The 25,781-nt window shown below is 38.3% G+C and overlaps 1 protein-coding gene across 1 annotated transcript in view; it reads left to right on the forward strand.

The window, feature by feature from the left end:
• The window catches only part of KCTD16 (potassium channel tetramerization domain containing 16), a gene marked incomplete at both ends in the record, with an annotated part of 257,953 nt that extends 250,803 nt beyond the window's left edge, over positions 1–7,150 (forward strand). Inside the window, one exon of the mRNA XM_080919988.1 lies at positions 6,699–7,150. Coding sequence (XP_080776114.1) covers positions 6,699–7,150 — 452 coding nt within the window. The remainder of the gene's footprint in view (positions 1–6,698) is intronic.
• Between the last annotated feature and the right edge of the window lie 18,631 nt (positions 7,151–25,781).

Below are 25,781 nucleotides of genomic sequence, written 5' to 3' on the forward strand. Positions count from 1 at the left end.
ATTATAAATCTGTCCCTGGGGCCAAATTGAGATTCTTCTAAGTGTTGGAATGTTTCTCTCTATTTCTCAGTTTTTCCTGTCTCCCTTGGCTCCCCAGTCCCTAAATGTCTTCCCCAGCTGGTGTGGAAGATGGCTATTGGACTCATATTTTCCCAGTTTGGCAACCTCCCACAGAATACAGCATTTATGACCCATATGTTCCAGCAGAACAGTACCAGTGAGGGCTCAGATCCCCCCAGCCTGACTCACATACCAGGCCTGAATCACCCACTGTGCTCATAATGTTATGAATCTCTATTCACATCAGGGCTGTCAATCCTCTCTTTGTGGACAAGGTATTGACTAAGTCATTTGCTGGGTCATAGGAGATACATTCTAGTTCACACACACACACACACACACACACACACACACACACACACACAAATAGTTGAGGAATAGCAGGAGAGGAAATCTCTAGGATAAATGGAGGCTGGTAGGGAAAAGGTTGGTATGGGCCACAGAACTTTGACTGTATGTATAATAATAATTTTGGAGTTAGAGTTATCAAGTATGACCTTAGATAGAAGAAAAAGGCGAAAATCTAAAATGAAATAAAATGAGAGAGAAGGCAATCAAAGAGCAAACATTCCTTGAAAGTAGAATAATTGTGTTATTGCAAGCTGCTTAAAAGAGCAATGCACTGGACCAGGGAGTCAAATTTAGAATTACCAGCTTGACTCAAAGCACTGCATTGCTCTAAAACCCCACGGGATCAAACCCTGAGGTAGACAGGTGTGTCTGAACATTACCATAGGTAGGTAAGTTATGTCAGTACAGACCATAGATGGAATAGTTACCAAAGCTGATTTCTGTAGAAGTTCTATAATATCACGGAGCTTATATCAACAAGTGATTATGCATGATGACTAAATTCAACACACACGAGCATACAGAAAACCAGGCACTTTGAACTTACTGGATAGGCCATGCTAATTGATCTCATCAAGCCAGCCAATTTTTATCATGATTACATCAGATGTCTCCTGATAGTACCTCTTCTAATAACCTTCCCAAGTCAGAGGCCTTGAGTTATTTCTAATGGATTTTTAGTGTCTCTGACACACTCTTTCTTCTCTCCTCTCTCTGTTACACACACACACACACACACACACACACACACACACACACTCACACATGGTGACCATGAGGAAGAGAGAAACAGACAAAATGGCAGGCTTCTACCTATATGATGTTCTGAAAGCCCGGTACTAGAGATTCGAATGAGCTTAAATTGTGCTAGGAGAATTCATGTTGTGAGTCTCTAGTTCAGCAGAGCTTGTGATGGTACGTTATGAGCTACACAGGCAGAATAGAAGAGTGTGTGTTGCTGGCGAGGAGAGTACAAATTGAAAACCCTAAAGTATAAAAAGGGCCAGAGGGCAGGAGCTAAAATGATACAACAGCTTTCCTTCATTGCCATGTCCTAACTCTTCTGTGGAATGGATTGGACCTGGCCAACAGAGGTCTTTCATCCATTATCATCCCTCAGAGCTCCCATGTGCTGGTTATGCAGGCATCCTCTCTGATCTAAATATACCCTGCTGTGCTATGCTTTGTGATGCCAGGCTGGGAATTAGGATTGCCACAGTGACTAACCAATCATCCAATGATGCTCTTCATTCTTCATTTACCCAGCTGTCTTCCTGTTAGTCTTTGTCAGTAGGGGACTCTAAGGGAAGCAGGAGACATGTATCTGGGAAGAACCCCTGGCTTGCTACAAGCTACATCTGCTTTGCTTTGCCCTTGAGTCATTGGCTCTAGCAGTTGTTGCTCTTTCATGATCTTCAGAGGTCCTCTGACAGGCCTCTACAGTAGTGTGTCAGCCTTTCCTTGGGCATCTGGACCCTCCTCCAGCCCATGCCTCTTCTACGTTTTTAGGCCTTACATTTGCATGGTCTTCTATATGTCTTTGCAGATGTAAGGCCAGTAGCTGTGGCCCCTAGTCTTTCTCACCATCTCCTCAGTGTCACTTTATCCTTCAACTCTGTCATGTTTTATTGACTTTTCCCTATTAAGATTACTGGTGGAATGTCTGTCTGCTCTTCTGGCTGATGTGTGGATAGCTTAATTATCTTTTCTTGCTTATATATACCACCTCTTAAATAGATATCCCAGGTTGGCCTGCATAACACCCTTGAGCAGAAAAGTCTACCAGGAGCAAGAGATTGTCAAGTTTAAGGACTCTTTTTGCCTGGAAGCTTGCACAACCTGCTTATTCCTAATCTCTAGTGTTCAGTATATTTTAAAAGGTTAGAGGGATTAGAAAAAAAACATCAACTTGCTCATTATTGACTTTTGCACTGTGAAACCAAGAGTGTCTTTTAGCAGCCTTGATAAATTAAATCTGGCCACCTCTCACCCAGACTGGCAGGCTCCTACATCACTGATGGAGGAGACATGGACGAACGCTCTCTCAGCTGCTTCTATAACGTACTCCGTTGTACTCACAGCCATTAACAGGTGGAGAATTTGAAGTGTGGGTAAATTGCAAAGATGCCTCCGTTAAAAATGCATAAGCACTTTGTGATTTTTCTAAGTCATGCCTCTCTCAGCTGGCCTTGAAATTTTTATGGAGGAGGCATATTTTGTAGTCTTTCCTCTCTTACTTCTTCCCATTAAGAACTGGTTTATTGAGGGCTCTGTGGAAGCAGAAACACCCCAGTCATACCATCTGCCTCATTGATTCTTAAAATTGCCAAGATGTAAAATACTCAAATATTTGGATGTAAACATTTGGAAAACTGATTTTCGTACATTCTCTGTCTTCTTGTCCTGCTTTTAAATAGTCCAAGTACAATTTTATACTAGAGAACTCATCTACTTGCTAACTTTTAAGTCCTACACTGGATCACCCCTTTTTTCGAGAGATATCTCTGGTCACATGATATTTCCCAGATTCTCTCTGTGCTTATGGTTACTCTTCATTCCAATGCCACTGGAACATCACCAGATACTCAATAAAGGGTTCCTACTGTGTTAGCAACATCTGGAATGTTCTTCCTAAAGAAATATTTGAGCCATCAATAAATATTGATTGTACAGTACATTTGTAGTAGAATAATCATCTTATTAGTCAAATTTATAGTTGCAGTGTTTATTCAGATTGGGGTCTGGCTTGCACCATAGCCAAAATACATAAATGAATGGGATATTTGTCCTACTGAGACATTCTTTACATCTCTGATTACATTTAATTTTCTTCATACATCTGTAAAAAAAGAACCATTACTTTATTTATTTTTCAGATGACTCCCAAAGATCTCAAATAAATTATACAGAAACTCATAGCTGTCAAATTGTGGTTCCTGATTCTGGGGCCTAAGATCTTTTTTTGTTATGCTTTCAATTTGAAATATCTGGTTGTAGATTTTTAGCACATTTGTTCATTCATTAGACATTTATCAGAGTTCCATTATGTGCCAAACATCCAAATTGCCACAGAAGTCCTCATGTTTAGAAATAGATTATTCAAAAACAAAGTGGTATTATCAAACATTAGGCCCAGTAATCAATTAATAAACCCCCAAAAGGTAATGAATGTTTTTCCTTTTAATATCATTAAGTTAGACTTCTCTATGAATGACATTATTTTCTCTCTGCATCTGTCCAATCAATTGGAACCTACTTTCATGCTCAATGGAGAGACTCTAACCAGTATTGAAACCTCACAATTTAGAAGTGAACCCATTTAATTTGAAGCACTGGGGTATTTGGGATACTTCTGTTCTTTATAATTGGAAAGGCCCTAGAAATAAATTACCTTACAGAACTGATCTTTGATGGATCTTTTGAGACCTCTTCATGTTTGTGAGCTTGCTTCAGAAGGAGTGCCACGGCAAAGGCCCTGTGCTGACTTCAGACATGTTTTTGGGAAGAAGGTCATTAGAGCGTTTCCAAGAAGAAGACGATGAACTGTGTTCAATAGTCAAATGTCATATTGGCTCTGTCTGAACTTCATCAGTCCCAACTTCCTCCTGGATTTCTGAAATAATATCGAAACATCAGTAGCTATTTTATGACTTATCTTGCCCAAATCCTCAAATGTTCAAATGTTCTTGTGAAATATTAACATAGGTAGTAGGGTGCACTAAAATTAATTGCCCAATTTTCTTTTAAGAATGACAGTGCGCTGAACTAATGGAAGGCAATACTCTCATTTTCCTGGAGACTACGGAATCACAGATGGTACTTAAATGCATGATCTCCCCAGGGGTTTTGGGAGGCAAACTGCAGTGGTGCCAGGTCTCTGGCTTCCTCTGCAGTGCAAGGTTGCACATGAGTACCCTGGGATCCATCAGATATGGGTTTGGGTGATGCTAAAAGGTATTTAAGAAGACTCACTCATGGTTACTTTGGAGGCTGGTGACTGAAGAGACTTCCTTGGGGAAGAGAATTCCTGGACAAGAACATACATTTTTATTGTCTAATCAAGTCCTATGGTATTTTGTCCCCTTGTCTTAATATGTTTCAGAAAAACAGTATGTGTATACCCCCACCATTTCTGTATTTCCCTTCCTTATCTTATCCGTGCCTTTCTTATTTTTATCAGTGCTAAATTTTATTTCCAAACATTCTCCAATTTACCAAGTTAGATGAACTTTGATGCGACTTGGTTCCTTTTATGTAGTCCAGTTCCTTGGGACCATCCTGTTTTGAGTCTTTAGCACAAGAATGACCCTGATTTTAGGTAGCTGAGGCAGATTCTGCTGACTGGAGGTGCCAAATGCTCTACTCAATATCCCCTGGCAGATGGAAAGCCTTTATCCTTGCAGATATTTTCAGGCACTGGCTGGCTCATGTTGAGTCCTTTCCCTTATGCACAGATGACATTTATTTGCAATAACTGAGAATAGCTATAGCATTGCTGCTATTATGATTCCTTTTGGCTAATTGGATTGTTGATTTAATTTAATGGTTATATAGGTACAAAGATTACTCAGCCCTGTGGTAGAAAGTGACTTGAATGAGTGGGTAAGAGATAGGTATTCCGGGGTTGTGATTTAAAGAAAAATAGTTTCAACTCCTCTGGAAAATATCTGACAAGTTTCCATAAGGTTCTGTGTATGAAAATCATTTATACATTTAAAATATATACATCACAGAAGAAGTCAAGGGGTAACTTTTTAAGTAGTTTTATTTCTACTTTATTTATATTATATCTAAAAGGTAACCATATTAGAAATGGTGATGAATATATATAATATATATATATTTATATAAAATATATATATATACTAATGTCTATTTGTTATGAAATAAGACATAATAAAATCAAATGAGGATGTTTTTTTAAAATAATGTGAACTGTTTCATTGTATTTCTATTATTTTAGTATCACATGGGTATTAGTCTCCTTTTATATGTTTAAGGCATCAGGGAAGTGGATGAATTGAAATGCCCAGCTTGTAATGTAGGACCAGGAGGCCTGGGCTGTCCAGAAGCTGAAAGGCTTGGGGCTATGACGTCCTTTTTTTTTTTTTTTTTTTTGCCATGATTGTAGATTTGTCAAAATTTATGGAGCCATCAACTTTGTATCAAAAAAAAAATTGCTCTGCCTGCAAATTGCTGAACTTTTAAAAATAATTTTAAGAGTCAAGAGTTAGGTGAGAGGGGCTTCCCTTGGCTTAAATAAGAAAGCAAATGTAATGGATCATAGACACAAGACTAGTTTCAGGCACGGTTAGATCCAGGTGCTTAGAAGTTATTACTAAGAGGCTGTGTGCTGTTGAGTTTCTTTACTACCCCTTGGGTGAGTAATTAGAACTACAGTAATGAAAAATTCACCATGTCTGTGTTAGGAAGATGGTTTAGTAACTGTTGGGAAAGCTAAGGGAGTTAAGTAAGGCAGTTAAGGTACTTAAACAATGTAGCCATACCTGTCAGGAGACAAACAATTTTGGGAGAGATGAGCAGGGACTTAAGAGAAATTCACACATGAATAGTCTTATGAGAATAAAGAATTTTACAGACAGGCACGCTGTTTTAGGAAGCAGTTAATTGACATCGTTATAGTCCTTGGGACATCTGTATTCAAAGCCCAGCTGTTCCATGAGGAAACTATTCAAACTACGGAACTTAAGTTAAGATCTATGGTTTTAGCGTTCCCATGAGTGCAAGTAGTAAGTGGAGAGGCTGTGCTCCCAGGATGGTGGAAGACCAAGGAGATGTAGGCGCTGTCCAGAGCCCTCTTACTGACCACTGCGTTCTTACACAGTCTCCTCTGAGACACAGACTGCTATGAGACAGGGCTTCAGATGAGGGCTTAGTTTTGCTCATGATAAAATTGGCACGCATTCTTTGAGATAACTGTTGAGCACCCACTCCATTTTGCTTGTCTCATGGAAAGCATCCCTAAGACTCCAGAAAATCATTATGTTGATGTTACTGCTGAAGTAACTGAAGTCATAAGAATTTGGGTCTGACAGGTACCTGGGCTGATAAATGGGCCCACTTGGGGATTTCTGCCTAGGCCAGTGCCAGTGGGGTAGTCTTACTCATGATAGACATTACATTGTCTCCTATTAAGTAAAGGATGTCCCACAGATGACTTAGGGTCTGACAGTTGGTGTTGTGAATCTTGTGTGTTCTCTGGGTACTAGAGTGGTCTTCAGTTGCATCATTTTCTGATGTACCATTTTGGGCTCTGTGTCTTGCAGGTGAGCCTTCCAGGTGGTCCTCCTCTCATTGTGATTGCTGCTGTAAGAATGGCAAAGGAGACAAAGGGGAGAGCGGCACCTCCTGCAATGACCTCTCTACTTCCAGCTGTGACAGCCAGTCAGAGGCCAGCTCTCCCCAGGAGACCGTGATCTGCGGGCCTGTAACGCGCCAGAGCAATATCCAGACTCTGGATCGGCCCATGAAGAAAGGCCCAGTGCAGCTGATCCAACAGTCAGAGATGAGGCGGAAAAGTGACCTGCTCCGGACTCTGACGTCAGGCTCCAGGGAGTCGAACATAAGCAGCAAAAAGAAAGCTGCAAAGGAAAAGCTCTCCATCGAGGAAGAGCTGGAGAAATGTATCCAGGATTTCCTGAAGATAAAAATTCCAGAACGCTTCCCTGAGAGAAAACATCCTTGGCAGTCTGAACTTCTACGGAAGTATCATCTATAGGGGAGGGCTGCAGGTTATCACCGCTTTGAAATAAACCTCCCCAAAGGAATACATATGTTAAAGGAAAAATAATAACTAACGATCCACATGTTAGAACACAATGTCCATTGATGTACTACTGCCTACTTTGCCTAGCTCACCTTAACATGTAAATCCACAGGGTAGATTTCTTTCTAGATGTGGAACCAGAATGGAGCTCTTCTTACATTGTCCTCTGTCTTTATTATTTACTTAGTCCCATGGGCTGAGCATCTTAAGATACACTGAGAATCAGCTGTGTGTGATGAGTAGCTCACAGGCTTTGGAGTCACCGAATCCCAAACCAGTTGTTTGGTTTGTTTCTTTTGTTTTTTTCTCATTTTCTGCCTCCTCCCCTTGACCAAGGATGGACAGTTGAAAGAAGTATAACCCAGTGGTTTATGTTAAGAAATTATTCCTTTTCCTTTCCTTTTGTTTATGGGGTGAGGGGAGAATGGCAGATTTGTATGATTTCCCACTAAACTCCATGTGCCAGGTTCTATTGACTTTGTATGCATGAGCGTTTCTGACACAAGCACAGTATATGTCTGTATATATGCACAAAGAATGCACATGACCCAGGGCTGGGACAGCAGAGGGCTAACACCTTACTGCCCACTACCCCACAAGAACACTTCAGATGAAGCCTCTGCCTATTTATCAAAACCCTCCTGGGCAGATTTGCCAGCCTCCCTAGGCAACACTGTCTAAAGCTGAATAGACCCCTTCCTCAACAAATTTTCTTTCTTCTTTTGAAACAAATACCCTCAGGCCCCGATTTGCTGGGCTCTTTGACTATATCAGGAGCCAGTGAGATGGGCTAGAGTAGCTCTGTTTATGTTTAACAGACAAGTAAAGAGTCACATCCACAAACAGAGCTTCGACACACCAAACTCAGCCTTCTCCATTCTTATTAGGACCATACCATTCTCTAGCTGACTCAGTTTTAATGTGCCCACATGTTATTAACGAGGCCTTTGATATAATCCAGGCAAATTCCCTGCATCCCTATGGGTTGTGAAGCTATGAACAATACTCAATAATTAAAAATGCATCCAGCCTTCTGTTCCCTTGTTTTAGAGGATCTGTGCTCCCCCCACATACATCTTAATTTCTCATACAAACTTTAAACTACACCTGTACACAGTTGCTTGCTTGTAGCAAGGTTTGGATACCTTTGGAATCCTGGGGTTTGGCTGTAGCCCTACTATGGTTTAGTTGTGTCATTTCTCCAGTGTCTGTAATAATCCACATGGGTGGCTAGAACATAAAAGTTTCTAATTTGATTTTTTAAGTTTTTTTAATAGCCCTGACCTGTATAGATAACATCCAAAAGAAATTGTTAACACTGTTTATTCATGTGACTCTGTCTTCTATTAATCTACCAGTAGTTCTTTTATTCACTTGTGTTAAAAAGATGTCCAAAGACAACTTTTAATTTTCAGCATTCCTCATACATCTCAGTGGTAACTGAAAAGATGATTTATTACTAGGGCGTGCCAAGAATTCCTATTTTTTTGTTTCATGTGTGTGTCTGTGTGTGTGTTTGTGTGTGCGAGCGTGTGTGCATGCACGCTCACATGCGTTTTCGTATGCATGTGTATATGGTTAGCACGAGTAATAAAGGCAATCAGACAATGTCTTTATAGAAGAAAAATCTAATGACCAGTTTTTTCTTTCTGAAACTTTCAATGGGGCACATTTATTATTTAAGAATCTCCTCCTTGATTTATTGGTGCCCATTAGTATAAGATTGTCTTTCTGAATTTTTTATAATTCTTGACTATACAGGTGGGTAATAGTATAAGGCACTGGTTTCTCATCCAGATGCTTCAAGTAAAGTTTAAAATTCTATTTAAGTGAAAAATAAAGTTTTCTTGAGGTGCTGAGTTGCCAGGAAAATTATCACTTAAGAAAGTATTCTGTTGTGTATTAATATTTTAGCAGATACTTGATAGATAGCTTTGTGTGTAAATCCTACTAATACACCTTTCTCCTCTCAATGTTTCTTGATGGTACATCAAAAATACTATCATAGTTATTATGGAAGATATTGTGAAGCACCATGTATCTTACTTGGTTGAGAAGACACTGGCTATGAATTGTTGACCATTGACTGACCAGTATGATCATTGACTGAATTACTAAAGGACTGCCAGAGAATATGAGATTTGAATAAATTGGCCAAAGTCCCAAGTTTCTGTAATTTCAGCCCTAATTATAATGGTATCGAGATATTCAAAAATTGGTCTGGCCATTGAACCACAGCTTCTACTAGTCTTCGAGTAGGAAACACAGTGCTGCAATCAAACTATTGTAGCAATGTCTTGCAGGTAGTGTTGTTATGGCTTTTTTTTCCTTCACAGGTATTATTCATAACCATAGTGAACAAGCTTAGCAGTAGAAATCTGTAGAAAACAACAACATATCAATTTTATTTTGGGCTACCTGTAAGGTGGCACCTGCCCCATGGTAAACATTTAAACAGAAAGAGAAAAGATATGGTATTCCTTGATAAGAGTATAGACATGTTTAGGTATATAGCCTGGGTCAGTTGAAGGCTTTGTGACGGCAGGAGGGACATCAAGGCTTAGCTCCCTTTTGGAGTGGAGTTATCTAGTGTGCTCCTAGTAGTCTTCCCCACCCTGGAAATGACCTCTGGCTAAGTGAGCCATGAAAATAAACACTCTACTATCCCTGGCTTCAGAGCCTTAGCCTCAGTCATGGACAGAACAATATTATATTGAGTTCAGTTCTTATTTTGGGTATTGACAGGGGCTGTACATTGCTGATATCAAAAAATGAATAATGCTGAGTAGTACTATTCTTTCTATACTATCAGGGAAATAAAAGCATTAACATAATTATTCTACTGAAACCTGACATGTAAAGAGCCTTAGTTTGGCTGCCTTCTGAGAATCCTATAAGGCTAAATCCACCAAAGTTAGGGTGCTTATTCTGTAAGTGGATATGAGTCTCCTGAAGTCAGGGGCATATTCCTTACATTGACATATTATAAAGTTCTCCAACATACTTTTGAGAATGGAAGTATATGAAAACAGCAGTGGGAAAAGAAAAATAAAAAAAAATTAACACAATTATTCTCTTCCACTGCTCAGACAAACAAAAGAGGCATGGATGGATAGTAGACAGGTACCCAGTGAGATGACTTCCACAGTATACTGTGAGGAACTCCTTTGTATGAAGCATGCCTGTCTTTCTGGGAAATACATGTGTGGTGAGCTTTTAAGATGGAGGAAGAATGAAATAACACACATGATTCCACAGTGGAGTGTCTATTCCAGCTAACTTATTGTAGAGAAACACTGAAAGAGGGCCCATGCATAGATATCCATGTACTAGTTGACTGTGTTTGATTCAGTATCATCCTTCCCATGAATGTCAGGTGTCTGCTCATTGTTCATTTTCTTAGCCATCCCTGCATATGCTCTTGGGTTATGTTTCTCAAGACTCTCTGAGTGTGCTTTTACATTGCTGAGAAGAACGTTCTCCAAGGTGGGAAAGAAATGACAAGGTAGAGTAGTTTGAAAAATTACTCCATTAAAGTTCCTACAATGGAAGTCAAAATTTGATTCTCATAAACTTTTATTTGCTATCACTTCAATCTCTCAATTTGGAATTTGGTGTATGGAGTAGACTAACTCAGACAAGCCAAGTTTTTGGCATTCTTGACCACTAGATACATTATCATGAAATTTGAGTAATGTTGGCCTTATGTTTATCTCTGCTAGAATTAATAAGATATTTTCTGTAAAATTATAGGATAAATTCTTTGTCAATCTCTACTTGGCATAATAATTTTCTGAGGAAAATTGAAGGACATTATTTTCTCCCTGATGACTTTGTGGCAGATAAATGTTTTTGTTTCCAATTTGCATGAAGAGTTATAGGTCTCAGCATGGGTCATTTCTTTAATTTCTTGATATTGTTGGCATCTTGCAGTTGTGATAGCCCACTATTCCAATTTATTTATTTTCTTTTATAGTGTGAAAATAATGCTCTAGAGAAAGAATTGGAGCAAGCAGTATGTATTTGGAACTACAATGAAGTTAGATGTCATTGGTAAGGGAGTGTACAATGATGAATATCAGCAAAGAAAATAGAGAAAATGAAACATGCTGGAATGAGTTTGATTTATAATTGTTCCATCATTCTGGTTTCATATAAAATGGTTACCTTATGCCTTCAGAAAGAAGTATCTTCAACTTTATAACTACAGCCTTGTGATTCAGCCACAAAGTTTGTTTTGAACTGTCTGTTCTCATTTTCGTATGGGCACCAGAAAGGAGATTTTCTCTCTCTCTCCAATAACCACTCCTACAAAAGTTAGGGAAGCTCTATTCATTGTGCACACACTAAATTCATTTGCGGAACTTTCTGAAAAGGAGATTTTCCTTATCCTGACTTTAAAGAGCCAGATTCATATAACTTGAAGTAGGGACAAAGAATCTGCATTTTGAGGTAGTATCTTTAATGGTTTTGATAGACTCTTCTTGAAAATACTACTGTTGAGGCACTAAGGGGAAGTCAACATGTAGTCAGAAGTGCACACCATTCGCTGTCTCAGAAAGGTCCACAGAATCTTGGTCTGGGATTAAGGTACAGCACATTTTCAAACACCCTTCATCATTTCACCTGCCTTCCAACCAAAGTCTCCTTCCCGTAGACTCTGTGTTTGTGCCTTTTTCTGGAGTACGAAAGCCTACATCATTACAGCCTTATCCCTTGGACTTTCATTCCTCAATCAGAAAGCCTATATCATTTAAGCTTTATCCCAGGTGTTGGTGGAACATCTCTGAGTGAGGTCTATTGTAATGATACCCAACAGGAAATAAAAGTAACGTTTTATTTCAGGGCCAAATATTCATTTCACTATTCAGTCTGGGTCAAAGGAGTAAAAAAACAATCCATAAGTTAATGATGATGTTGTCCCAAAGATGGTTTCATTGATGAAACATACAGATGCCACCAAAGCAAATGTAGAATAATGAGTGAATGCTACTGTTGAATCAATACAGACCTGAACATGAATTGCTTGCTTTGCCCAACATTACTTAAGCAGGATGAGACTCATGAGGATCATGGATACTGGAGATTTTGAACCATAACATTAATCAAAAGTGTAAAACAAAAATCCATGTATAAGAATAAGCACAAGAGAAAAGACAGAGGAAATATAAAATGGCGACAAGCCAACTATAAGGACACAAAGAAAGTGATATGTTATAATTTTTACCAGTTTGTCTGAAGAGATGGCCAGAACATAATCTCTTCTCTGTCAGTTTGTCTTTGTCTTTCTATGACTGTCTGTCTCTGTCTCTGTATCTGTTTCTGTTTCTCTCTCTCTATCACTGTCTCTCTCTCTACACACACAGTCACAAAGAGACAGAGACAGAGACAGATAGATAGATAGAGAGAGAGAGAGAGAGAGAGAGAGAGAGAGAGAGAGAGAGAGAGAGAGACTCTGAGCAGGTTACATGACTCCCCCAGTTGACCTAGCATACAACAGAAAAATAATTGTATAGATGAAGAATGACCACATGGTATAAGAAATAGACTAGATAACTTGTCATGAGCATCAATAAATATTGAAATAAATACAAAAAGCAGCAAGGTACACCTAAAAAACTTGAAAAACTTGGTCAGCTACGTAAGATTATTTGGTCAATATAAACACACACACACACACACACACACACACACACACACACACATACACACACACACACACACACACACACACACACACACACACACCATTTTATTTGTTCCAGTCTGTTTCTTTCCTTGCTCTGCTCTGAAAGTAGGAGGATGCCTTTATTACCCCAATGTCCTCACCTTTTTTGTTGTTGTTCGTCTTGTTTGTGAACCAATTGCATTGTTAATTGGGTAATAAATTTGAAGTCCTAGAATGTCAACTATGGCTTAGTTAGGGAAACTATTATTAAAAAGATAAAGAACAAAATGTCACCCAACCCAGTATTATCATGCGGTTTGTCATGGAGGAGGGTAGGGGTAATTTTCCTGTTAATTAGCATTGTAAAAGCAGTTAGAGACCATAGTGAGTCTGAACTTCTGTGATCTGCCTTGTCTTGTTAGGTTAATCTTAGAATGAATATTTAGCTATTTACCTGAAATTGCAAAATAAAAACTAGCAAAACATCAGATTCTCTCTTTTTGCTGATAGTGGCTCCATCCATCACCAATGGAAATGGAACCAGAATTGATGTATTACAAAGTGGTGGCAAGTTGTTTTACAATGGCATCTGTGTGTACAGTCTGGGAACATGCTTATGTACACAGAGGGTCATGCACTGTTTTTATGTCCTTGTTAGGTCATGCAGGCCAGTAGTTATTGTTTGTGTGAGGACACAAAGAAAGTCTCTGCTTAAAATAAAAATTAATAGCTTTTAATTCTGAACAATAGATTGTCAATGACAACATTTACTAATTGATAATGGCCCCATAATATGGTATCAAAATATCACAACATATCTGGGATGAGAGTAGATCTACTCCCTGACATCCTGAGTAGGGTCAAAAATATCATATTACATAAAAACATAAACCCAAATAAATAGGAAAAAAAGAATGTAGTGTCAGGATTGAACATAGAACCCAGGGCATGCTAGGTAAGAGCTCCAGCCCTACAAATGAAATCTGGAAGAATGTATTTTGGAGCAAACTAAGCTAGCATTCATGTTTACCATTAATAGTTTTACTCCATAGGTCAGTGGTTTATCATTTTCTGTAGACAAACTATTTTAGAAATTCATTTCATTTGTATAATCTGCATGCATTTAAGGTAGTTCTTGTCAACTGGGGATGGTTTTGAGGTTCAGCTGTCTTTGACAATACTTACAAACATTTTTGACTGTCCTATCTGAGGGATGCTGCAGGAATTCAATGAGTGGAGAAGACTCCCCCAGTGCACAGAAAAGACTCCCACATCAATAAATTGTCTATTCTGAAAGGTTAATACTGCCTAAGATAAAAAGATGAATTAAGGAATCTTTTTTTCTCTTTATTTTGTTTCTTTTTTGCCACATAATTGATTATTGATTAATTTCTTTTTTGCAACTCTATTGATTACGTGGGAACTCTATACAATGTGCTCCGATCACACTTGCTTCCCATTCATTCCTCTTAAGTCCATCCTCTCTCCCTCGATTCCTACCCAAATCAAAGAAAGTATAAAATAAGAAAGAAAGAAAAAAAGAAAGAAAGAAAGAAAGAAAGAAAGAAAGAAAGAAAGAAAGAAAAAAAGAAAGAAGTACATGGCCAATCTGGGTTGTCCATATCCTCTCTCACTGAAGCATGGCCAAACTCCCTGTGTCCACTCCCTTAAAGATAACTGAGCTCCTCCCTTACCATTGCTAGAAGCCATGGCTTTCTTTCTGCACCATGTCTATAAAACAAAACAGAACAAAACAAAACAAAAACTCCCTGGTCAAGGCACAGCTAGGGCAGAACAACAATCACCAACTTAAGTGCTTGTTGTTGTGGTATGATGTCAGATGCCACCATCACTGTAAGTAGTTGTGAGAGCAGAGGTTTAGAAGAAACACGCCATGTTTTTCCTGGGTTAGGATAGGGAAGTGTCAGTCTGTGACTTAGGCAGCCAGCTTCTTCCTCCCATGCTTAATTGTATTTTGTTGATATTGCCAGTCATGTTAACAGCTAAGTCTACTCATTTTAAAACACACTGAAGACTCTTTGTTTTGCGCAGCCCTGTTAGAATGCTTTCTGAACTGATCAACAGTAAACAACAAAGCCTCAAATATGAACAGATGAAGGGGGAAAGGTCTCACAGTGGACCAAATATTTCATCATTTTAATGTTTCATCATACACATATTTTTTGGTTGAATAACTACTCATTAAAAATGGCGCTTACATATTGAAAGTATGCTTCATAGTTTCATAGATTTGCCCAAGGGTGGCTCTTACTCCCTATTCTTATAGATGTGACAAGCCTCAGCATAAGCCCTGGGTGCTAAGCCTCATCATGTACCTGTTGGCTCTCTGAGAAAATTTTTGTGGCCTTAAATAATTTGGTATATGTTTCAAATTAATCAGACCAGCATTAAAGTTATAAGATAAAGACAGGATTATTAATGCCACATATTAAAAATGGAAACTAAAGACTAGAGAGTTTAAGTAAATCAATCAATAATTTATCAAATATTACATTCATCACATATTGGTGAAATGAATGCTATGAAAATATCACAGTAATAAACAATATAAACCACTTGGAAATTCAATATAAAGATCTTGAATTCATATCACCCACATATATTATGTCTGTATGTTTTTCATATTTCATATATATTATATATATATATGATCAACATAGCAGAATTATCAGTTAAATATCATTTTAAATAGTGTATGTTGAGGATTGTCATTTCATGCCAGAAACTCTATTTTACATATCTTACCTCATTAAATCTTTTAATAATCTAATGATGTATCTCTGTCACTGTTGCTCACTTTGCAGATAAGCTCAATGAAGCTCAGAAAAAAATGCAACGTACATGCCCATAAACACAGTGGCAGAAACAAACTTCTTCCTGAGCTTATTGTATCCCAGAGGGTTGTGAACTTAACCATCTCATCATCTAATTGTTTCTAATTTTACATTCTGAACTTTTTCCTGTTTCTCTTTTTCTTTTACAGTAAAGTAAGGGTAGCCAGAATGATCTTAGCCCTGCATCTTTTCTAAAAGGAATTTAAAATTTTTAAATTATTTTAAACTACAACTACAACCAGACATGATTTTCCAGAGAAGATAAAGAAAAAGAAAATTTTGAAGTTAGTTCTCACCAGCTCTACTTAGCACTTTGAATTCTATGGGAGGGCGCAGTCCTAGTGTACAACTAATGACAACCTGTGTAGTCCTAAGGGACACTCACCCTACGCTGGCTTTGGTGTTAAGAAAGCTGTATCTAAGGCCATTTGCAAGTCTGTGTACTGGGTACCAGGGCAAATTTCCAAAATCATTCACTAGCCAGGTGCCTCTGCACATGTGTTTATACAGATGTATCTATGTATCCTTTGGCTTTCTTATCTTGATTTTTAGGTAAATATTTGGGTTTTTTAAATTCAAGTCAGAAGAACAGTACAAATACATTGGTTTCCTTGGTATCTCATGATTACTCTTCGAAGATGAGGAGAGAGAGGAAGATAAAGCAAAGAAATGGTAATGAAATACAAGAGAGTATGTACAAAGCATGTGTGTGTGTGTGTGTGTGTGTGTGTGTGTGTGTATGTGTGTGTGTGTGCTGTGTTGGTGTATAAATTACATGTATATATGTATATACATGTATACATCTATATAGATGTATATATAAATTGCTAAATATCTATACATATTTATACACAAAAGCACATAACTTGAAACTTTAAAATTTTTAGTTTAGGAAATTGATTATTACATTTTGTATTAGTTTCTTAGATAGTTTATTGTAGTTCTGGTTTCCAGAATTCTCTTCTACTATGAATGTATATATTTACTAATGATACAGAGAGTATGACACAAATATCTATACATAAAACAAAGAAACAAAAAATGTATTTAAAGAAATGCTATACCATTGGTTGGAACTTCAACCTATGTGTTTCAAAATTGTCTACTACAAAAACAAAACAAAAGAAGAAGAAACAAAACACTACCAAATGAATGTGGGGGATTTTTAAGAATCAAAGAGTGAACCAAGAACACAAACTCCTGGCCCAGTGCTATTATATTCACTAGCTGACTACACTACCACCTCCTAGTTCATGGGGTGTGTGGCCTGCATGAATCAGAGTGGAAATGGTTATCTGTTTAATTATTTCAGAGTTCTAGTAATCAGTTTAAAATATGCTTAAGTATGAATAGGTGCCAAAAATCTCCAGGCACAGGGAAGTGATAACCAAACATGTCTGGTCTTCTGCAGACAACTCTTTCAGCCCGTTTACACAAGCAACCAATTTATTGATCAGAGAGGCAAGAGCAGAGTCAAATAAAACAAAGCAGAGCTTGTTTTGATATTCTATATGTAGAAGAGCCAAATGTCTAAAATTGAGGCAAAATGTAGGCTATCTTCACAGTCAGAGTCAAATGCTCTGGTAATTGTGGGAGAATGTTAGCTGCATTGGAAGCCCATCCATTGCTTTCCCAGTGCTTCTTGGGATCAATTTGTAATCACATAAGCACGACCCTTCAAAGACAGTCCTGCTCAGTTCATAGAGAAGACTCTTTCTCTAACCAGTGCTCACAGTGCCGGATACTCCGGCACACTAGAGAGCAGCTGAGCTCCAGAAATCCTCGGCACGTGAGCTCTTGAGGCTTGAGGAAAGACTCTTTCTTTCTCTCTCTCTCTCTCTCTCTCTCTCTCTCTCTCTCTCTCTCTCTCTTTCTTTCTTTCTTTCTTTCTTTCTTTCAATTTTAAGTCAAACATTTTAACACGGCTCAATAATTCTTGCAGTAATAGTTTGTTCCCAGCACCTTGGAGTGAAGGAAACCTGGACATCATGGGCTCTTTCAGTTTCCCTTGAGCAATGTTCTTCATTTTGTCCTTGCCATAATTTCCCACTTCCTATTTTTTTTTTTTAAGGAAAATGAATCAGAAGCATTTTCTCAACATCTTCTACTTGAGTTAGAGCATTCTAAAATATGGAAATGGAGTGGTGGAATGCGTGCAGGCTGGGGAAGTGGTGGAATGCATGCAGGATGGGGAAGTGATGAAATGCATGCAGGATGGGGAAGTGATGGAATGCGTGCAGGCTGGGGAAGTGGTAGAATGCGTGCAGGCTGGGGAAGTGGTGGAATGTGTGCAGGATGGGGAAGTGGTGGAATGTGTGCAGGATGGGGAAGTGGTGGAATGCGTGCAGGCTGGGGAAGTGGAGGGTTCAGCACCGCTCGTTGCTGTCTTTCCAGTATAAGGAACCAGACTCATTCTTTACTGGAATGATATCCTATCTAAATACACTGAGACAAGAGTTTCCTTTCAGAAGTTCCCCCTCAAGTTTATTAATGGGATCAACTTCCGGTGGGACAAGCTTTAGGCTGGCACTAGTATTCAGCTAAGTTCATAAAAGAACGGCTCTTCCTAATGGTCAGAGGAGGTTTAAAAGAAATTAAGTTCTCATTCCCCACATCTTACCTAACCAGCAGAGCACTAGGTAGATCCAATAAACAACATCAACAAAAACTGGGCAAATTAAATATACTGTTTACACAATATTCACGTCCCCCTTGAGCCTTCTCAACTTGGGCTATGTTGAGTAGGCTACCTGATAGCTACGGTTACACTCAGCAGGGCTTATCACGTTTCCCTTGGTATCTGTCTCTGAAGCTTTGATAGTGATGTAATCGCACATGGATGTGGCTAAATGTTGTTGGAACTAACACCGAGTGGTCACTGACAGGGTCCTTGCTCATGTTCCTTTTTTGCTGACCTCATTGAGTCATTTGATGATAGGTCAGTTTGTTGCACATTGATATATACCAAGTGACACTCATTGAAATAACCTCTTTTCTTTCCCAATGCAGTTTGCTTGTACATAAGTGTAACGTCAAATTGTTTACAAGTTCTTTTGTGTATAATTGTGATAGTGGATTTAGCTCAAGCCCTAAAGGGATCTGTTTACTGAATGGTGTTAAAAATGAATGTGCTTATTACAGTATAAACATCATTAATTATGGACTCCCATGAATGCATGTCTACATCTCATCAATTTCTAGCAGATCAGAAGTCTGCAGTCTGTTTATAGCAAAAATACATAAACTGCTGTGACTGATAAATTAGTGACTGTTTTATCTTGCTTTGTAATATTGTAGATCTTAGCCTGCTGTATTTTTTCTTATATATTTAGTTTTTGAGAGAAACATGACAAAAAAGGATGCTACTGAGGTCCCAGTAAAATTGTACAGCATTTGGCAATCATTGGTCAACTCAAAAAGAGATGCTAATTACTACTGTCCATCCTCACTGCCAATGAAAACCAACTATTTTCTTTGGAATAACTGATGGATATGGAAAGAAATAATTTTTTATTGGCTACTTTCATATTTTGTTTAATTTTTACAGTAGGATAGATGATCCAGGTACAGTACGAGTTTTGTAAAAGTGTGTAGCAAAAACTACAAAAGTAATTCTGTGATATATTTTAAAAAGGCAGAACAGAAACTATATTTCAGATTCTTGTGTGAACATAATTCCAAAAATAAGTAACTATTTTTATGTGTTTCCATAACGACTCCATTTCATATACATTGTAACTTAGCACCAATCATAATAAATCATTTGGTAACCTTTAGTTGTTATATATATTTCAGTATATACAAGGAATCAATGATTCAACAGTATTTCATGCTAACTCAACCTTTCCCATGAAAGATAATTACTGTTGCCATTAGTTTATTTCTAGTTTGGTGTGGCAGTTTGCCAAGTAGGGATACTAGAATGAGGGGATTTGATAAGTTGGTTGCTTAATATGGAGATTTAATATATTTAATATTAAATTGCTATCAGGACAGGAAGTGGAAACTCTACCTCTGCCTCTTGCTGATTGGATGGTTTTACAATAATTATTTATTATTTATGGAATAAACTTCATCAGACTCTGGTTTCTCTGTAAAATGTAAAACAACAGATTGGAAGATTCTTGTGAGAATTAAATTGGATAATCTAAGGAGATAATTTATCAAGCATATACAATAATAATTCCTAGAGTCCCACTCAAATCATCCCTGAAATGCTAATTTAATATGGGCTTTGGTTTCAGAAATCTAAATGTCTGAATATATTTACTGATCTCCTATTAGTCATTTATAATTTTTCTATAAATATTCACTATGATTTTTAATAAAAAGGGAAAGTTATAGAGAAAAGGTATTTCCTCAGATAGGAGTTTTGAAAATAATTTGGTTACTTGCTGAGGTGCAATGTTTCCATCAAAACTCCCTGTAACACAAGCTCAGGAATGGAAAGAACTGGATGGTGCACAGTCTATGAAATATGACATCTTTTATGGATCCTACTTTGCAACTCCAAAGTCTTTTCCATAACATTGAATGTGAGCTCTGTGGATTTTTGCAGTAAAGAATCTTTCAAACCTGTTGACCCAGAGACTCCTACACGTTGCAATTTTGAGACCCTCATTTGGAAATTGCTGATTCATCCCTGGTCAAATACAAGCAGAGAAAATCTGAGATTCCAAGAGGGAGAGGCTCTGTTTTAGGTGTGGAAACTTGGTTTTGGAGTCCAGGAGATTCTGACTCCACAGAACCTTCTCCATATGAGATACACAAAACCCTGCAAGCCAAGAATCAGAAAGGAAGGACCCTTAAGGCATAGGCATCCATAGACAGCGTCACCCAAACCACATAGGGCAGGGTTCAGGTTCTGGTTTGTTTCTACAGGCTGATTTTTCGGTTGTCTCTACTAAGACAGAAATATTCCACCATACTGAACCCAACCAAACAGGAGAATCAGAGCTTACCCACACAAAAGTAATAAGGATGTTTGAGCGAGACTTCTCTTATGCAGTAGTAGGTTAAATGCTCCAGGGCTTCTGAAAAACTTACTTCATACTGGGAAGGTAGGAAGTGAGTGATATCCAAAGCACCAGAGGCTGGTTAAGTAACTATATTTCCTTAGACTCAGCCACAGGGAGAGCTCTCACTCCTGCCTCCTGCAAGAGGAAAAGCTGGGTTCAAACATTCTGACTACAGCAGCAAAGCCTGAACAGATGTAAGGTTTCAGTGCACTTGCTCTCAGAATTTAGTTTGATCCCAACCCCAGCCTTTGAGGACCCTGATCTGGGGTTGTAAGAACACTTGACCACTCTCTCATTTTCCCTGGGACATTGGGGTGGGATGGGCTAGTGGCATGCATCAGGGAAAAGACTTCTCACTAGTGTTTTTCAGAGCATGTTGGGTGGAGTGTTCCCTCCTACATGTCAGGGCTACAGCTATAAGGCAGTGTCTCTATACAGCCCCTCTCCAGAAACTCATCCCTCTGCCAAATTGACTCCAACAGCACTTGTTCAGAAGCATCCTAACTGTGGAACAAGGGCAGAGGAAATAACCCAAATCACCACCTTCCCAGAGAATATGTCTCCTCCCCTCTAATTTTAGTCCAAAGGCAGTGCTTCTCTCTGTGTCTATATAATACTCCGAGCTCCCATCAAACCCAGCTCCAATGGCAGCTGCCACTGAAAGAGGTCATGACAGGTGTTTATCCCAGCAGGGGGCTGGCAAAAGTTCCTCTCTGGGCCAGACAACTTCAGTCTTAAATAAGGCATCTTTGTCTTGTGAGTCCACAAAATTATAGTATGTCAGCAAAGGCCAAGCAGGGCATGATGTTGAACTGCTTAGAATACCAGAGCTTGGAGTGTCTTTAGAGCCATTGTGGGTCCTTAGCAACCATGTCAGGTGAGACCACAAACCAAAGTCTGGTGTTACACTCAGCCTTCCCTTTGGTTTTTCTCTTTCCTCCAGCCCACTGAGATGTGTCTTATCTTTAGCTGGCATGAAATGCAGCTACTCTTTAACCTGGTCTGAGTTCACATGTGCTAGTGAGCTCTTACCTGCTACGTATCCATGATTGATAATATGAAACATTTAAGTCTGGTGTCTGGAAGACCTAAAATTACATAGTCACATATATGAAGTAAATAAAGCTTTTGAAAAATACTTTCTTACCTTTCCTCCCCCTTCTTTCATTCTTCCTTCCACTCTTTTTCTTTCTTTTCTTTCTAGTCAAAGTTTGTTTTAGAAAGAGTATGGAGGTATGCAGCAGGGGTGACTAGGATTCCAGGTATGTGCCACCATGTTTGGCTAAGTTATCATCTTTCTCCTCTTCATTCTCCTGGAGTCTCCACTTCCATCTGTGGGTTTTTGCTTCTCTTCATTCAATCAGTCCGATTTTCCAGCATGCAGGGAGACAGACAGACAGACAGAGAAGAGAGAGAAAAACAGAGACAGACAGAGACAGAGAGAAAGAGACAGAGGCACACACAGAGAACTCTAGATTACAGCAAGTGTTATTTTCCACTACTACACACAGGTCGTCTTCGTTTCCAAATCTGCAGTGCAGTGAGCACTCGGAGGGGTTACTCCTGTATATAATTTTTGAACATTTGTTATTCCTCGTCTTTCCAAGCCTCTACCTAAGATATGTTTGATCTCCTATTTGGAAGTAGAGCAGAAGGGAATCTATAATGATTACTTCAGAGTCACCATTTCAGACTGTTCTTTTCTGGGGTCCCTCTAAGTGAAAGGAAAGACAGAGAGGAAGAGGGCCCAGCGGTGGTGTGACTCACACATTTTGGGAGCAAATGGAGTAGTTGCCTTGATTCTTCATGCCCTAAAGTTCAGTCGGTTCTCTGTTAGTATCTACATACATGCAGCTTGGACACCTAATATTCCAAACTACCCTGAGATTTTCCTGGGTTACCTGCTCCATCTTGTGTTATGTGAACCCACATCAAGTTTCTATCTTATCTAATGAGAACAGAAGCTACAGTATTGGCAAAGATCAAGAGACAGACAACTTAGCTAGAAACCAGAAGAAGCTAAACTGGCTCCAAGGTTATTGTGCCAGTACAAATAAAAAACATTTTTAGGAAGTTTTAAGGTAAGGTAAATGTCCTACTCTCTCTATACCTGGCATTAACAAATATGAGTCAGTATGAGGAGGAAAAGAGACATGAATAATAACCAGTTTTTCATACAGGAGGTAAGGTTCTGTTTTGTTTTGTTTTTTGTCTATAGAGCAAATGAATATTGTGGCAATTCCTTAGGTCCATCTCTTAAAGAGCTGGGCACCATGGGTTCTTTTGTCCAGACTTAGGCTCATAGTGGAACAAAGTCCACAATGTTTTTTTACACATTAACCTTTTGTTTTTTTGTTTTTTTTTTTTTGTTTTGTTTTGTTTTTTTTTTAAATGGGAGTGTTTCTTCAACTAATGTTTTTGAAAGCAGAAGCAAAAGTTTGAGTCTTGAAAGTGACCACATCTTATGTTTGGCTAGCTAGCATGTATCCTGAATTTATCATCTACAGTGCTTTGGAGAAATAGTGGAAATATAGCAGATTAAGAATCAGAAAGAGGAAATATAAATTGTATTTTGATGTACTTTTTCATTAATAAATAAATGTGAATCAAGATATTACATATAAGAAGTGTTTTGTTTGAAAGGAGTAAATGATTTGTCCTTCATGACATATGGATGATTCAGATACTGGTATCTTAACCCCAAGATATGAAAATAAAAATAAAGGGGTCCCAGAATTCACAAGGTTTTTATCAGCAGAATCCTGAAAGTGTTTGGTTAGCATAAAGGCCAAGTAGAAGGAGCATTATCAACACATAAAATCTGAGACCACAGAAGTAATAGAACACAGAGCAGAAGGCAAAATGGCAAAAAGACAAATCACTACATCCCCTTAGCATGTGGCTTTAGGACTTTCCCTGGACCCACCTTAAGTGACACAATGCTATGAACTGGCCTTCCGTGGTGCCCTTTCCCCTCCTGGATGCTATTGCAGTTTCTCCTGTAGTTGATATCATTGTGAACATCTCGTAGATGCCCCCCACAAGACACAGAGAAGACAGGAGGGGCTGAGGTAAAGCAGCTTCCTAGCTTGGTATCTCACTGCAAACCTTGTGGATGATTTTTCTAAGATTATAGTCTTTCAATAATTAGTAGGTCCCTTCCTGACTCAAGTGAGTCCTGCTGGATCTGAGTAGGAATTTTAATAGATCCCAGTTGGGTTCTATGCCCTAAACTTGAGGGACATTATTCTGTAACTGTGACGAAGTGAAGTGGGCAGTGTTAACTTCAAAGGCCAAGAGAGGTTGGGGAGGAAAGGGGAGGTGGAACTCTGGTTGTTGTAATTGGTGTTAGGACATGAGACACCCTGGAAGCTTCCTTGAAGTAAAAAATAACAAAAAGCAACAAACAAACAAACAAAAACAAACCAACAAGCAAACACCTTGGGCTAAAGAGAATGCTCAGTGGTTAGGAGCACTTACTGTTCTTGCAGAAGAAAGTCTAGCCCCCAACACCCACATCATGTAGCTCACAGCCACCTAAGTCCAGACGCAGGGGATCTGATGCCCTCTTCTGGTTCCACTAACCTTTACACTCACTTGCACAGACCTCAGTGCAGAATATAAATATCTTTTAAAGGGTCCTTAGCACATTAGAAAAAAAATATGCCATGGATTTAAATACATTGCTTTTCTCAATATAAAGATTTAGCAGATTAAAAAAAACAGAAATGAAATAAGTTAATAATTATAACAATCAGATATCTCCACAGCTGGTGTTTCATCCTCTATTTTTCATTCTCTTTGAATATTTGTTCATATAGTCAATATAAATTTTTTCAGCACATAAATTGGGTACAATAATTGTGAATAAATGTCAAAAAATATGATCTGTTAATATTATAATGTTATATTCATACTCAGTTCTTCATGGGAAATAATATATTGTTCATACATGGATGGTAATGTAAATAATTTTTCTATTCTGACTTTAATTTTTTGATTAGAACATACCTTTTCCCTTGTATAGGCAAAGTAAAGAAATACTATTTTTATCAGTGACATTAGCTTTTAAAATGCTAGCAGTGAAGAGACTTCCTGTACTAAACACTGGCAATGAGGGTGGGACCTTTCATACATATACTTCTGCTGGGGGATAATGAACTTCCGCTACTATGAAAACCTCTTAAGCACCTAGAAAACTCACTAAAATTTTCATTCTGGAAACATGAATAAGAGTCCACACTTCATGCTTCCCTTTTGTGTGATGTTCCAAATATCAAATCTAAGCTACCACGTTAGAAATGGGGATAGGAGCTACCATCTCAGAAGAAAAGCTGGCTAATGAGTGCGGGCACGTGGTGGGGACCTCAGAAGGACTAAAAATGTTTTACTCTCTATGTCTGGTAGTCAAAACTAGAATTCACTATAACAGTTTAATAACATTCCACAGTACAGTCTTGCACTTAGGGCTCAGGGTGTTTTTATCACTATAGAATGGAAAACTATACTAGTAAGTCGGATTTTCACTATGGTCTGTGACAGCTGAGATGTCCCAGCCCAAGCTGTAGCTCCTGCTTTCTCCAGGGATTATGAAGGCAAACAGTGGGCCCTCAACTTCTTGACTGTGGTGCTCGGGCACATAGGCATATTAAATGATCCTCAGCTCTGGAAATTTCCCACCAATAATAGTTCTGTATGGTTACAACTGAGCCACAAATTGATGAAAGTCAGCAGTGCTTTATGTCGTAAAAAATTAGATCCTGGTAGTATCAATCACTATTATCATATATATATATATATATATATATATATATATATATATATATATATATATATATGCATATATAATCTCCTCTGAAAATTTTTCTACCTAGTCAATAACTGCCCACCTCTTAAAATAGAAAAAAAATCCCAGAAAATTGAAAAAAACATTGCTGTTAAACTTTGCTGTTTATTTGGTGTCAATAAACTTTAGTGTTTTTCTCTTTTTATAAGGTAGACTTTTCACATAAATGAGGTCTGGTTGACTCTTATAAAAAATA

This window comes from Micromys minutus (assembly GCF_963924665.1).
Source record: "Micromys minutus genome assembly, chromosome: 8".
NCBI lineage: Eukaryota > Metazoa > Chordata > Mammalia > Rodentia > Muridae > Micromys > Micromys minutus.